Source organism: Mobula hypostoma, chromosome 8, assembly GCF_963921235.1.
Source record: "Mobula hypostoma chromosome 8, sMobHyp1.1, whole genome shotgun sequence".
NCBI lineage: Eukaryota > Metazoa > Chordata > Chondrichthyes > Myliobatiformes > Myliobatidae > Mobula > Mobula hypostoma.
Window position 1 is genome coordinate 95,835,222 of NC_086104.1, and position 15,664 is coordinate 95,850,885.

Here is a 15,664-nt window from a genome sequence, read left to right on the forward strand (position 1 = left end):
CAGCAATGCATCTTTCTTTGTTGAGCCAGAAACATTCTGGTAGCTTTTTTGAAGTTTCCCAAAAGTTGACTCCCTTATTGCCCAATACTCTGATGTCCAGTTAAATATTGGGGTAAGTAAGTTCACTAATATGCTCCTGTTAAGCTTTTTAAATCACTTTTACTGTGAGTCTTTGCATATCCATCACAAGCCTTCTGGGTTGGATGAATTTCTTAGTGCTTTGTGTAAAACTGTGGAACCATGGATATTGTGTCCTAGCTGTCTAGATACACAAGCCTGGGCAGTACAATATGGAGAGCAACCTGTTGTCCATGTAGCAAGCTCTCCCTCTCCACGAAACTGATGAACCCAAAGGAACGGCAGAGACCGATACAGTTTGGTACCAGCAGCATCACAGGAGCTCCCAGTCAGTGTTGAACTCAATGTAGGACTGCCTTAGGGACTCCAGCTCCAGATTTTTCCCTCAGGGTTTACTCCCGAAGCCTTCTCCATGGGTAGGTATAACTGCAAGGCAGCGGAAGTTTGAGATCAGAGTTTTCCTTCTCCTAGATGAGCTGCCAACCACAGCTAATAAGCCCCATCTGCGTGACTGGTTTTAAGGCACCATTATCTGCCTTTGCCCCTTCTTTTGTCAGCAGAAACAGTTCTGCTGGGCTTAGTAGCTAAGCCACACGTGAAGGCCAGGTGCTGAACTTGGTTGTCAGAGGCTATTTGAGGCGCACACTTCCTCATTGTTGAACTGTGAAGAAGTAATGTGAGTTACAGGAGGAATCAGTGTTTCAGGACAATTCATCAAGGTAAAATAATGGCCTATGCTTTTACTAAAAGTTCATTCACTAGATTAGTGTTTGTTTTTGAGAAAAATGATAATATTGCAGCTAATTTTCTATTCTAACAACAGGGTGAAGTTGCAAAGCTGCAGCAATCCAATGCATTTCTTCACAGGAAAATAGCAGTAAGTAAGGACAGTTTTACTTAATTCACTGTATTTCTCAAAATTCCTAATTCCCTAAAGGTACTTTTGGGTTAACGTAACCATTATGCAGTCCTTCAAAGATTTTATTAATCTGTCTTACTGATGTTAGTAGTCAATTTAAGATCTCTAGCTGTTGGTGGACTTGGGATTCCAGCATAAAGACTATAAGACCATTAGACAAAGGAGCAAAATTAAGCTGTTTGGCCCATCGAGTCTGCTCTGCTATTCCATCATGGCTGATTTATTATCCCTCTCAACCCCATTTGCCTGCCTTCTCCCCATAACCTTTAATACCCTTTCTAATCAAGAACCTATCAGCCTCAGCTTTAAATACATCCAATGAATTGACTTCTGCAGCCATCTGTGGCAATGAATTCCACAGACTCACCACCCTCTGGCTGACGAAATTCCTCCTTTTCTCTGTTCTCAAGGGATGTCCTTCTATTCTGAGGCTGTGCCCTCTGGTCCTAGACTCCCCCACCACGGGAAACTTCTCTGCATGTCCTAGGCCTTTCAGATACAAGAGACGGCAGATACTGGAACCTGACCCAAAATGTTGACAATTCCTTTCCATCTACAAATACTGCTTGACTCACTGTGCTCTCCCAGCAGATTGTTGATCCTGTATAAAGAGTCTTGATCAACTCGTTGCAGTTCATATGGACACTATCAACATCAGCCTCAGCCAACATGGATCGTCACATAATCGTGCTCCAAAGGTTCAGGCAATCATTGTCCTTTGGTGTAATTAAAGATTCACTGAAAGGTACTCCCTAAAGCTGGAAAACAATTGAAAGTCGGCAGTTGAGGAAAGACATTAGTGGAGGTAGAATGGGAAAGTTTTTGGATGAGAGAACAATAACGAGGAAGAAGGCCTCATGTAGAATGTTGCAGACTGCTTTTACCACAGCCCACAGACAGAAAAAAACAAAAAGTGTCAGAATTAGAAGCAAAATGTGGAGTTGTGGGTTTAGGGAGAGGTCTTATGAGAGACAGCGTACCACACGATCAAGTTTATCTATGCCTGCTCATGCTGTTTCTATGCCTGATTCGAGAACCTACACATTGGATAGAAGCTTCCTTCACTGTGCTATCAGAATTTGGAACAGCCTTCCAGATGCTGTGGTTGGAAACATCTGCGACAATGGGGTCCAAGCTTTCAAGAGTCGAGTACACAAACACCTATCATCTCTGGGAGGGAAGTCACATGCTTCTTCATAAGCTATCATGAAGGGGACCAGGATGGCAATGCTTGGCTGTTGGTAGGTAGGGTTAATACCTAACTATTCAAGAGCAGTTGTGAGTTATGTTCCGGCTGGACTTAGTCCTTAAACTGCTGGAGAACAGTGCGGAAAGAACAGGTGCTGTTTTCTCCCGGTAGGGATTAGTTTTTAGTTCCAAGTGCTCCTGCCACATTTTGTCACCCTGCAACTTTATCCTTCAATCTCTTTGAATTATGGAGGACAGTATGTGTATAAATGTCTCTCTCCAGCAGACTTCATCATAATCATCATGACTCCAGTATTTCTACTATTTTTTAATGTTTCTTAATTGCACATATGATTTTTGTGTTCTATCACTGAGCAGCAGTGAACCATCCGATTGGCCTATCAGAGTTCTCTTTGGGAACTAGCTGACTTGATCAGCATTTCTGATCTGGCTATTGTTCACGATTGCACTTAATTTTTAAAAAAGTCTATGGAGATATTCACAAGTGAAGACCGGGGTTTCAAAAGGTGGATAGGAAATCACTGAAGAGTGGTTATTAACAATTTTTGACTCCTTTGTTCATCTGACCTACAGCAGCACAAAGTAGGTACTGCAGAATGTATAGGCACACTAAAGTTAAGAGTTCAAAGTAAGTTTATTATGATAAAGGTACATATAGGTCACCATATATGTACAAACCCCATTTCCAGAAAAGTTGGGATATTTTCCAAAATGCAATAAAAACAAAAATCTGTGATATGTTAATTCACGTGAACCTTTATTTAACTGACAAAAGTACAAAGAAAAGATTTTCAATAGTTTTACTGACCAACTTAATTGTATTTTGTAAATATACACAAATTTAGAATTTGATGGCTGCAACACACTCAACAAAAGTTGGGACAGAGTTAATATAAGATTGAAAAGTGCACAGAATATTCAAGTATCAATTCAAAAGGAACGTTTCTCAATGCAAGTTTGCAGAGAATTTAGGTCTTTCAACATCTACAGTACATAATATTGTGAAAAGATTCAGAGAATTCAGAGACATCTCAGTGTGAAAAGGGCAAGGTCGGAAACCACTGTTGAATGCGCGTGATCTTTGAGCCCTCAGGCGGCACTGCCTAAGAAACCGTCATGCTACTGTGACAATTATAGCCACCTGGGCTTGGGAGTACTTCGGAAAACCATTGTCACTCAACACAGTCCGTCGCTGCATCCAGAAATGCAATTTGAAACTGTATTATGCAAGGAGGAAGCCATACATCAACTCTATGCAGAAACGCCAGCAAGTTCTCTGGGCCTGAGCTCATCTCCAGATGGACCGAAAGACTGTGGAACCGTGTGCTGTGGTCAGGTGAGTCCACATTTCAGCTAGTTTTCGGAAAAAACGGGCACCGAGTTCTCCGTGCCAAAGATGAAAACGACCATCCAGATTGTTATCAGCGAAAGGTGCAAAAGCTAGCATCTGTGATGGTATGGGGGTGCATCAGTGCCCATGGCATGGGTGAGTTGCATGTATGTGAAGGTACCATTGACTCTGAGGTGTATATTAGGATTTTAGAGAGACATATGTTGCCATCAAGGCGACGTCTCTTCCTGGGACGTCCATGCTTATTTCAGCAGGACAATGCCAGACCACGTTCTGCACGGGCTACAACAGCATGGCTTTGTAGACACAGAGTGTGTGTGCTTGACTGGCCTGCTGCCAGTCCAGATGTATCTCGTATTGAAAATGTATGGCGCATCATGAAGAGGAGAATCAGACAATGGAGACCACGGACTGTTGAGCAGCTGAAGTCTTATAGCAAGCAAGAATGGACAAAATTTCCAGTTGCAAATCTACTACAATTAGTATCCTCAGTTCCAAAACGATTAAAAAGTGTTATTAAAAGGAAAGGTGATGTAACACAATGGTAAACATGCCTCTGTCCCAACTTTTGTTGAGTGTGTTGCAGCCATCAAATTCTAAATTTGTGTATGTTTACAGAATACAATTAAGTTGGTCAGTAAAACTATTGAAAATCTTTTCTTTGTACTTTCGTCAGTTAAATAAAGGTTCACGTGAATTCACATATCACAGATTTTTGTTTTTATTGCATTTTGGGAAATATCCCAACTTTTCTGGAAATGGGGTTTGTACATAGGTCACCTGAGATTCATTTTCTTGTTGGCATTCACACTAAATACAAAGAAACACAACAGAATAAACCAAAAACTGCATACAACAAAGACAATCTGCAAATACAAAAAGATAAAAAAAGTAATAAAAATGAAAAAATAAACAATAAGTATCGAGAACATGATGAAAAGTTCTTGAAAGTGAGTCCATAAATTATTGATTCAGTTCAATGTTGGGGTGAGTAAAGTTGAGTGAAGGTATTCTCTCTACTTCAGGAGACTGATGGTTAAGGAGAAATAACTGTTTCTGAACTTGGTGGTGTGGGATCTGAGGAAAGTGAGACCTATAGAAGCGAGTGAAAGTTTTAAATGACATGCCAAATCTTCACAACGTTCTAAGAATGAAAAGCTTATGATACAACACACCAGAGACTACATGTATATCCCAGGGAACATGGATAAAGTTCTGGGTGGAACATGGATAAAGTTCTGGATAGAACATGAAATTCAAGAGAGGGAGTTAGTGTTGAGTGATTTAGGCAGCCATAGATAATTGTGGATGTTTGAGTTTAATCGAGTTACACAGTTGCTTACCTTATGTCCAAGTGTCTTTGATCAGCACCTACCAATTTCTCTATCCAAGTACATACCTGCCATAAAACAGGCCTTGATGCTGGGTTACAGATCTTCTTGTTACTCCCTTTATACTTAAAGTCCCTCTTAAACAGAAGCAGGGCAAACCAATGTTTTTTAAAATTTGTTTTTATTACAAACATTTGAGTATCTTAGGAAGACTTTTTATGGCTTTAGTCAAAATCATATTTGTAATTCAAATTCAAAGAGCTTAGATTGCAGGTCTCTCTCAGATTTGCTTAATATGCTTGAATGGTAATTGAAAAATTAAGCGTATAAGCAGTATAACTAAACTGGTGGGAGTTCCATGAATCATTGACTCTTTTTGCTTGGTTTTACTTGTGGCACTGAATTCTGACGGGTTTTGTTATCAGGAGAATGGGTGCAATAGTTTAGCTTCTGGAATACAGAGAATGTAGTGCGGACAATCCTAGTGAAGGACTCCTTAAGCTGATAAACTCTTCTGAAGATAGTTTTCCCTATTCCTAGTGATACACTTTACTCACTGAAGAATGGTCAATGCTACTTCCTGCACCCAATTCTTCAACTTTGTATTTCTGTCTACCAAGTGCCACTAATGGGAAAATTACACTTTCAGTACGCTGGATGAACTCAGCAGGTCGGGCAGCATCAGTCAGAAACGATGTGTCGACATTTCGGGCCGGAACCCTTTGTCAGGACTGAAGAATGAAAGATGGGGAAGGATTTGAAGAATGCTTGTAGCTTCAGTTGAAAGACCAGTAATTTGAAAGACAAAGGGGTGGGGGAGGGGAAGCACTGACGTCATAGCCCTTGAAAACAACTTGCTGAGTGAAACAGTTGTTTTCAAGGGCTATGACGTCAATGCTTCCCCTCCCCCACCCCTTTGTCTTTCAAATTACTGGTCTTTCAACTGAAGCTACAAGCATTCTTCAAATCCTTCCCCATCTTTCTTCAGTCCTGATGAAGGGTTCCGGCCCGAAACATCAACTCATTGTTTCTGACTGATGCTGCCCGACCTGCTGAGTTCATCCAGTGTACTGAAAGTGTTGCTTTGATCACAGCATCTGCGGATTATTTTGGGAAAATTACATTGCAACCATCTATCTTCAAATATCCATCACTTTTAAGTTTTTTAAATGTTCAGTTCCACAATGCAGAGATAGTATTCTTACATTTTCTATGAATCTTTCTTTCTATAAAGCCCACTGCAGACAGTGGAGCACAATATCCCAAGCACACAATATCCCAAGCGCTGTTGTGCAGGAGAGAAGGAGGGAGAAGAGAAATGCGGTAGTCGTGGGGGATTCCATAGTCAGGGGAACAGACAGGAGATTCTGTGAGCCTGACAGAGATACCCACATAGTGTGTTGCCTCCCAGGTGCCAGGGTACGGGATGTCTCGGATCGAGTCCTGAATATTCCAAAGGGGGAGGGTGAGCAGCCAGTTATCTTGGTACATGTTGGTACCAATGACATAGACAGGACAAAGGAGGAGGTCCTGAAGAGAGATTTCCAGGAGTTAGGAAGGAAGTTGAGAAGCAGGACCTCCAGGGTAGTAATCTCGGGATTGCTACCTGTGCCACGTGCTAGCGGGGGCAAGAGTAGTCGGATCAGGCAGATGAATGCCTGGCTGAGAGACTGGTGTAGGGGGCAGAGCTTCAGATTCTTGGATAATTGGGATCTCTTCTGGGGAAAGTATGACCTGTTCAAAAAGGACAGGTTACACCTGAACCCAAAGGGGACCAATATCCTGGCGGGAACGTTTAATAGAGCTGTTAGGGAGGGTTTAAACTAATTTGGCAGGGGGATGGGAACCGGAATGATAGAGCGGAGGAAGGGGAAAACAGAAATAAATCTAAGATAGTGAGCAGTAAAGATGTCAGGAAAGACAGGCAGGTGATGGGGCAAATGTGTAGCCATTGGGATGAGTTGCAGTGCAATAAAGTTGCAGTGAAATCAAAGCAAAAAGTATCAAATACTGGTCTTAAGGTGTTGTACTTAAATGCACGCAGCATAAGGAATAAGGTGGATGATCTTGTTGTACAGCTACAGATTGGCAGGTATGATATTGTGGCCATCACTGAGACCTGGCTAAAGGATGCATGTCTCTGGGAGCTGAACGTCCAAGGATACACAGTGTATCGGAAGGATAGGACGGTAGGCAGAGGGGGAGGCGTGGCTTTATTGGTAAGAAATGATATTAAATCATTAGAAAGAGGTGATATAGGATCAGAAGGTGCAGAATCTTTATGGGTTGAGCTAAGGAATAGCAGGGGTAAAAGGACCCTGATGGCAGTTATATACAGGCCTCCAAACAGCTGCAGGGATGTGGACTACAAATTACAACTGGAAATAGAAAAGGCTTGTCAGAAGGGCAGTGTTATGATAATTGTGGGGGATTTTAACATGCAAGTAGATTGGAAAAATCAGGTCGGCACTGGATCTCAAGAGAGAGAATTTGTAGAATGTCTGCGAGATGACTTTTTAGAACAGCTTGTTGTTGAGCCCACTAGGGGATCGGCTGTACTGGATTGGGTATTGTGTAATGAACCGGAGGTGATTGGAGAGATTGAGGTGAAGGAACCCTTAGGAGGCAGTGATCATAACATGATTGAGTTCACTGTGAAATTAGAAAAAGAGAAGCCAAAATCTGATGTGTCGGTATTTCAGTGGAGTAAAGGAGATTACAGTGGCGTGAGAGAGGAACTGGCCAAAGTTGACTGGAAAGGGACACTGGCGGGAAAGACGGCAGAGCAGCAGTGGCTGGAGTTTATGCGAGAAATGAGGAATGTGCAAGACAGGTATATTCCAAAAAAGAAGAAATTTTCGAGTGGAAAAAGGATGCAACTGTGGTTGACAAGAGAAGTCAAAGCCAAAGTTAAAACAAAGGAGAGGGCATACAAGGAAGCAAAAATTAGTGGGAAGACAGAGGATTGGGAAGTTTTTAAAACCTTACAAAAGGAAACCAAGAAGGTTATTAAGAGAGAAAAGATTAACTATGAAAGGAAACTAACAAATAATATCAAAGAGGATACTAAAAGCTTTTTCAAGTATATAAAGATTAAAAGACAGGTGTGAGTAGATATAGGACCGATAGAAAATGATACTGGAGAAATTGTAATGGGAGTTGAGGAGATGGCAGAGGAACTGAACAAGTATTTTGCATCAGTCTTCACTGAGGAAGACAGCAGGATACCGGACACTCAAGGGTGGCAGGGAAGAGAAGTGTGCACAGTCACAATTACGACAGAGAAAGTACTCAGGAAGCTGAATAGGCTAAAGGTCGATAAATCTCCTGGACCAGATGAAATGCACCCTCGTGTTTTGAAGGAAGTAGCTGTGGAGATTGCGGAGGCATTAGCGATGATCTTTCAAAAGTCGATAGATTCTGGCATGGTTCCGGAAGACTGGAAGATTGCAAATGTCACTCCGTTATTTAAGAAGGGTGCAAGGAAGCAAAAAGGAAATTATAGACCTGTTAGCTTGACGTCGGTGGTTGGGAAGTTGTTGGAGTCGATTGTCAAGGATGAGGTTACAGAGTACCTGGAGGCATATGACAAGATAGGCAGAACTCAGCATGGATTCCTTAAAGGAAAATCCTGCCTGACAAACCTATTACAATTTTTTGAGGAAATTACCAGTAGGCTAGACAAGGGAGATGCAGTGGATGTTGCATATTTGGATTTTCAGAAGGCCTTTGACAAGGTGCCACACATGAGGTTACTATCAAGATAAGAGTCCATGGAATTACAGGAAAGTTACATACGTGGATAGAGCGTTGGCTGATTGGCAGGAAACAGAGAGTGGGAATAAAGGGATTCTATTCTGGTTGGCTGCCGGTTACCAGTGGTATTCCACAAGGATCAGTGTTGGGGCCGCTTCTTTTTACATTGTACATCAACGATTTGGATTATGGAATAGATGGCTTTGTGGCTAAGTTTGCTGACGATACGAAGATAGGTGGAGGGGCCGGTAGTGCTGAGGAAACGGAGAGTCTGCAGAGAGACTTGGATAGATTGGAAGAATGGGCAGAGAAGTGGCAAATGAAGTACAATGTTGGAAAGTAAAAGTGTATGGTTATGCACTTTGGCAGAAAAAATAAATGGCCAGACTATTATTTAAATGGGGAAAGAATTCAAAGTTCTGAGATGCAACGGGACTTGGGAGTCCTTGTACAGGATTCCCTTAAAGTTAACCTCCAGGTTGAGTCAGTAGTGAAGAAGGCGAATGCAATGTTGGCATTCATTTCTAGAGGAATAGAGTATAGGAGCAGGGATGTGATGTTGAGGCTCTATAACGCACTGGTGAGACCTCACTTGGAGTACTGTGGGCAGATTTGGTCTCCTTATGTAAGAAAGGATGTGCTGACGTTGGAGAGGGTACAGAGAAGATTCACTAGAATGATTCCGGGAATGAGAGGGTTAACATATGAGGAATGTTTGTCCGCTCTTGGACTGTATTCCTTGGAGTTTAGAAGAATGAGGGGAGACCTCATAGAAACATTTCGAATGTTAAAAGGCATGGACAGAGTGGATGTGGCAAAGTTGTTTCCCATGATGGGGGAGTCTAGTACGAGAGGACATGACTTCAGGATTGAAGGGCGCCCTTTCAGAACAGAGATGTGAAGAAATTTTTTTAGTCAGAGGGTGGTGAATCTATGGAATTTGTTCCCACAGGCAGCAGTGGAGGCCAAGTCTTTGGGTGTATTTAAGGCAGAGATTGATAGGTATCTGAGTAGCCAGGTCATCAAAGGTTATGGTGAGAAGGCGGGGCAGTGGGACTTAATAGGATAAAATGGATCAGCTCATGATAAAATGGTGGAGCAGACTCGATGGGCCGAATGGCCTACTTCTGCTCCTTTGTCTTATGGTCTTATGGTCTTATAATGCAGCGCAGTACTGAGGCAGTTGTGCTAAATTTTGGGTGAAACATTAAACTGAAGTCCCCATTTGCTGTCTCACATAAACATCAAAGCAATGGATAAAGACATGTAGGAATTTCCCATGGTGCCCTCACCTTGAAACAACATCATGACCTCTGACAACTGGCCATTAACAAAACGCAGTTTGAGAAAACTTGCTGAGTGAAGCAAGTTTTCTACCATCCGTCTGCCAACCCGACGTCGGTGTGTAACATCATTTACACCGTTGGGCACAAGAAATTCAGCTAGAGACTCATTCCACCGGATGCAGCACTGAGCCTCATGGGAAGTCATTCCTGCCTGTGGCCATCAAACTTTGCAGCTCCTTCCTTGGAGGGTCGGACACCCTGGGCCAGTGGGCTGGTCCTGGACTTATGTTCATCTGGCATGGTTTACATATTATTATTTGATTGTTTGTGGTTTTTGTATTGCTATGTTTGTACTCTGTTCTTGGTTGGTGCAGCTGTAATGAAACCCAGTTTCCCTCAGGATCAATAAAGTATGTCTATCTATCTATCTATCTATCTAAATTGGCCACTGCACCAGGTACTTAATAACAAAGATTACATTATGAAGTACTTATTGGTGGAAGTGTTTTGGAGTGTCTTGTGGGAACTCTAGAATATCATATAGTAATATAATTTGTAATTTATTTTTTATTTTATGTGTTTCATTACATTTCTCCATTTTCTGAATTTAGGCTTTTGAAAATTATATTGAAAATATCCTTAATGAACACAAAGTGAGCAAAAGTGTCAGAGAGTAAGTATTTACCATAACCTATTACATTTTTTTTTAAAAAGTATAGATTGGAGTCAAACAATGCTCCAATTTTTATTTTGGGTGAGTTTAGAAGTTGTCGAACTAACTTTAAATATATATCAGGCTATAAACTTTGTTGTCCTATCCCATCCCTGCTTATTAATAATTATAAATGTAAACTAGATTGACCTCAAGTCTCAGTAAATTGAATTTGTTTGGTTTTAAATTGGTGACTTCTAAGCAGCCAGGAGCAGTTACAGTTTTGAAAGTTTTCAACAAAAAAATCCTATTACTGTGTAATATCGGTGTGGTCTAATCTTCCATTCCTTTGTACTGGTGGACCTTTTGCCCTCGATATCTTGAGTCCCTCTATGGCTCTCTGTGAACCGAAGACTGCACACACAACAGATCTATCTATTTTAATTTGAGTGTGATGAGTAGAAGTACCTAACACATTTTACAGTTGACTCTTCAGGAGAAAATAAGATGAAGCAGATATCTATTGTTCTCTACTATCCAAGTCTGTGTCTAAGTTGAGTCCAATAGAGCAGCTGGAAAGAAATATAGGATTACTATTTACAGAATTAGTATCTTATTGAGATTCTCAGTACATACAATCAGTCTATGTATATAAGCTAATCTTATGTATTTATAGCCATACTCTAATCTTATGTATATATAACACAATGGGTAGTAGAAGGAGGCGGAACCATGAGGGAGATGATAGGCAGCAAACTCTGCCCCCTCCTCCAGCTGCCTATCACCTCCCTCATGGTTCCTCCTCCTACTACTACCCATTATGCTTTCCCCTATTCCTTCTTCACCTTTCCTGCCTATCACCTCCCTGCTTCTCCCCACCCCCACCCCTTTACCTTTCCCCTTACTGGTTTTTCCCCTGGAACCTACCAGCCTTCTCCTTCCCACCCTCCCCCCACCTCCTTTATAGGGCCCCTGCCCCTTCCCTCTTCAGTCCTGACAAAGGGTCTTGGCCCGAAACGTTGTCTGTTCGTTTCCACGGATGCTGCCCGACCTCCAGCGTGTTGTGTGTGTTACTTGTACATTGTGTTTTATAGCATTGCTTTTACAAATGTTTGTATATTTATTGTTTTATTATTGTCTTCTTTATGCTTATTGTTCATTTTTATGCTAAATCAGACCCAGAGTAACAATTATTTCAATCTCCTTTATACTTGTGTACTGAAGAATGCCATTAAACAATCTTGAAGACCTAGAGAATCTGTTTATAATTGATTTTAAATGTTTTTCTGTTTAGGAGCTTTTGGCAGATGGTTAATGACCTTTTGGATCCTGCTGAGAATAACATTGCTGCTGTCTCTGGGTAATGGGGCAATATGTCCCCACCATTTTACCGGACTTCTTACACAGCCCTATTTACCCCAATATCTGGGCACTGAAAATGTTAGCACTAACAAAGTAGTTTGGTAGAGTTTGAGCTTTGCAATAGTTTGACAAGGATAATAATTTTCATATGTTTGTGTTATTCAATGAATTTCAACATTAGATCCACCTCTGTACAGTATAATTCTGAAAGTTCTTTCCCAATTATAGCAACAACATCTTGTTTTTATATAACACTTTTTACACAGTAAGATGTCTTAAATTTTGAATGGGAGTGTTTTTGAATAAGGTTTGTTACAAGCTAAGTATGAAGATATTAGAGCAAATGATCAAAAGTTTGGCAGAGTTTTGTTTTAAGAGCTTTTTAAAGGTGGAGGGGTGGCAAGGAGATGACTTGGCTCAGTGAGTGAGTTCCAAAGCTTGGACAACTAAAGGAATGCTTGTTGATGATGGGGTAATAAAAATCAAGGCTGAACTGGATGTCAAAAATGGGATCCTAATCCCTATTTTAAATTAACTGTATTCCAATAAAGTGTATTTTGATTTCCCTGAAATTGAACTAGAATTCTTCTTTTATACTTCCTCATAATCTTCTGTTTCCATTTCAATTTCTTATCCTTAATTTTTATTTCTCCCCAGTACATGTTCTCTGAATAATAATTGCCTTTTAAAATCACCTTTTGCTGTTACTTTCCTAACAGTAGAGCTACAGCTTTTGCTTCTTGCTTATGAGGAAGAATGTACTCACTTTATGCTTTATTCACTTAGCTTTAAAGATGTCCACACACTGATATACCAGCTAGTTAATCAGAGCTGTCAGCCCTGTTATCATGCTAAAAATAGATTGTTTTTAGTACAACATTTGTATTTTGGATGTGGGACCTTGTCCCCAGCTGCCTCCAGCTCTGACCTTGGCCCTGGCCACCTCCACCTCCAACTCCAGCTCTGAACCTGGACCTGGCTCCGGCTCTGACCAGCTGACTCCACCTACCTCCAGGCTGAGGTGTTTCTCACTGCTGCTGGGTCCTATGACTCCTCTTCGTTCACCTCTGCTCCCTACCAACCTCGAGTCTCTCAGGCAACCCCCCCCCCAAACCTTGTCTCTCTTCATTCCTCTGAACACCCATCTACAAACCCCACATCCCAACCCTTCTCTCTCCTATGACCCCTCCAGCTTTAATCTCTGCCTTGTCTTCACCATCCCCTCTGATCTACCCTCTTCTTGGCAAGTCCCCCTGTGCCCGCACCTCAGTGAGTTCCATGTCCACCATAATGCTGAACACTTCTTCCGTCGCCTCCATCTCTGAGCTGACCTTATTGGCAAGGATTCCCCACCTTGCACCAATGACCCCTTCACCCATCTTCAGCCCTCCTCCTCCTCTTGGACATTCCAGTTTGGTTTTCAGCCTGCTTGGGATCTCCTCATCTCCAACTGCTGATGAGACATCAAACAACTTGACTTCAGCACTCCTCCCTCCATTTTGATCCTCATGCCCTCAGAACACACTGTCTGCACCAACCCCAACTTTGTTTTCAAACTGCAGACAAGGGGTGTGCTGTTGTACTGACCTTAACCTTGCTGAGGCAAGGCAACAACTCTCAGACACCCCCTCTTACTTACCCCTTGAACAGGACTTTATCGGGTCATTGTCTCCCACACCATCATCTCTGGAGATCTCCTATCCACTGCCACCAACCTCATGGTTCCTATAACCACACTACTCATTTCTATCTCCTACCCAAGATCCACAAACCTGAATGTCTGGGTAGACACATTGTTTCTGCCTGCTCCTGCCCCTTAAATGAAAAAAAAAACACGATTCCTTCTTTCCTATAGCAGCTTCTTTCCCAAGTTTTTTTTGGGGGACTGGTTAAAATTTCCATGATTTCAGAATCAGAATTGAGTTTATTATCACTGACCTACAGTCTGTCATGAAATGTGTTGATTTGTGGCGGCTGTACAGTGCAATACCCCAAAATGCTATGTTACAATAAAAGTATATAAAGAAGTAAATGAATAGTGCAGAAAGAGATCAAAATAGGTAGTGTCATGGATGGTCCAGAAATCTGATGGTGGAGGGGAAGAATAGTCATAGTCATACTTTATTGATCCCGGGGGAAATTGGTTTTCATTACAGTTGCTCCATAAATAATAAATAGTAATAGAACCATAAATAGTTAAATAGTAATATGTAAATTATGCCAGTAAATTATGAAATAAGTCCAGGACCAGTCTATTGGCTCAGAGTGTCTGACCCTCCAAGGGAGGAGTTGTAAAGTTTGATGGCCACAGGCAGGAGTGACTTCCTATGACGCTCTGTGCTGCATCTCGGTGGAATGAGTCTCTGGCTGAATGTACTCCTGTGCCCAACCAGTACATTATGTAGTGGATGGGAGACATTAACCAAGATGGCATGCAACTTGGACAGCATCCTCTTTTCAGACACCACCATGAGACAGTCCAGTTCCATCCCCACAACATCACTGGCCTTATGAATGAGTTTGTTGATTCTGTTGATGTCTGCTACCCTCAGCCTGCTGCCCCAGCACACAACAGCAAACATGATAGCACTGGCCACCACAAACTCATAGAACATCCTCAGCATCGTCCGGCAGATGTTAAAGGACCTCAGTCTCCTCAGGAAATAGAGACGGCTCTGACCCTTCTTGTAGGCAGCCTCAGTGTTCTTTGACCAGTCCAGTTTATTGTCAATTCGTATTCCCAGGTATTTGTAATCCTCCACCATGTCCACACTGACCCCCTGGATGGAAACAGGGGTCACCAGTACCTTAGCTCTCCTCTGAAGCTATTTCTAAAATGTTGAATTCGTGTGTTCAGGCTCCTGTACCTCCTCCCTGATGGTAGTAAAGAGGAGAGGGCATGTGCTGGGTGGTGGGGCTTTATTATTTTATGTCTCTTACTCACCTGATCAACATATTTCATTTTCCCCTTCCATTGGCCTATAATATCTTCCCATTAAGGTGACGAGTCTTGTATTTTAATCTAATCCATGTGGATTATGTACAATTTATAATGAGTTATGTACTTTCTGTTCTACTTTTTAATCTCCATCTGCTCTTTTTCCTTCCTAAATGCAATTATTTGCTAGTCCTGTGCTAGTTACTCTTCCATTATCCATACACATAGAACCATAGAACACTACAGCACAGAAAACAGGCCATTTGGCCCTTCTAGTCTGTGCCAAAACATTATTCCGCTAGTCCCATTGATCTGCATCCAGTCCATAACCCTTCAGACCTCTCCCATCCATGTATCTATCCAATTTATTATTAAAACTTAAAAGTGAGCCTGCATTTACCACGTCAGATGGCAGCTCGTTCCACACTCCCACCACTCTCTGAGTGAAGAAGTTCCCCCTAAACCTTTCCCCTTTCACCCTAAAGCCATGTCCTCTCGTATTTATCTCTCCTAATCTAAATGGAAAAAGCCTACTCGCATTTACTCTGTCTATACCCCTCATTATTTTGTAAACCTTTATCAAATCTCCCCTCATTCTTCTACGCTGCAAGGAATAAAGTGCTAACCTGTTCAATCTTTCCCTGTAGCTCAACTCCTAAAGACCCGGCAACATCCTAGTAAATCTTCTCTGCACTCTTCCAATCTTACTGATATCCTTCCTATAGTTAGGTGACCAGAACCGTACACAATACTCCAAATTTGGCCTCACCAATTTCTTATAC

The 15,664-nt window shown here is 41.8% G+C and overlaps 1 protein-coding gene across 1 annotated transcript in view; it reads left to right on the top strand.

The window, feature by feature from the left end:
- LOC134350180 (uncharacterized protein C6orf118-like) overlaps nt 1–12,422 on the top strand; it is a 61,652-nt gene extending 49,230 nt beyond the window's left edge. Inside the window, exons 8-10 of the mRNA XM_063055151.1 lie at nt 902–955; nt 10,542–10,603; nt 11,877–12,422. Of these exons, the coding sequence (XP_062911221.1) occupies nt 902–955; nt 10,542–10,603; nt 11,877–11,946 (186 nt within the window). The 3' untranslated portion in view covers nt 11,947–12,422. The remainder of the gene's footprint in view (nt 1–901; nt 956–10,541; nt 10,604–11,876) is intronic.
- The last annotated feature ends 3,242 nt before the right edge of the window (nt 12,423–15,664 follow it).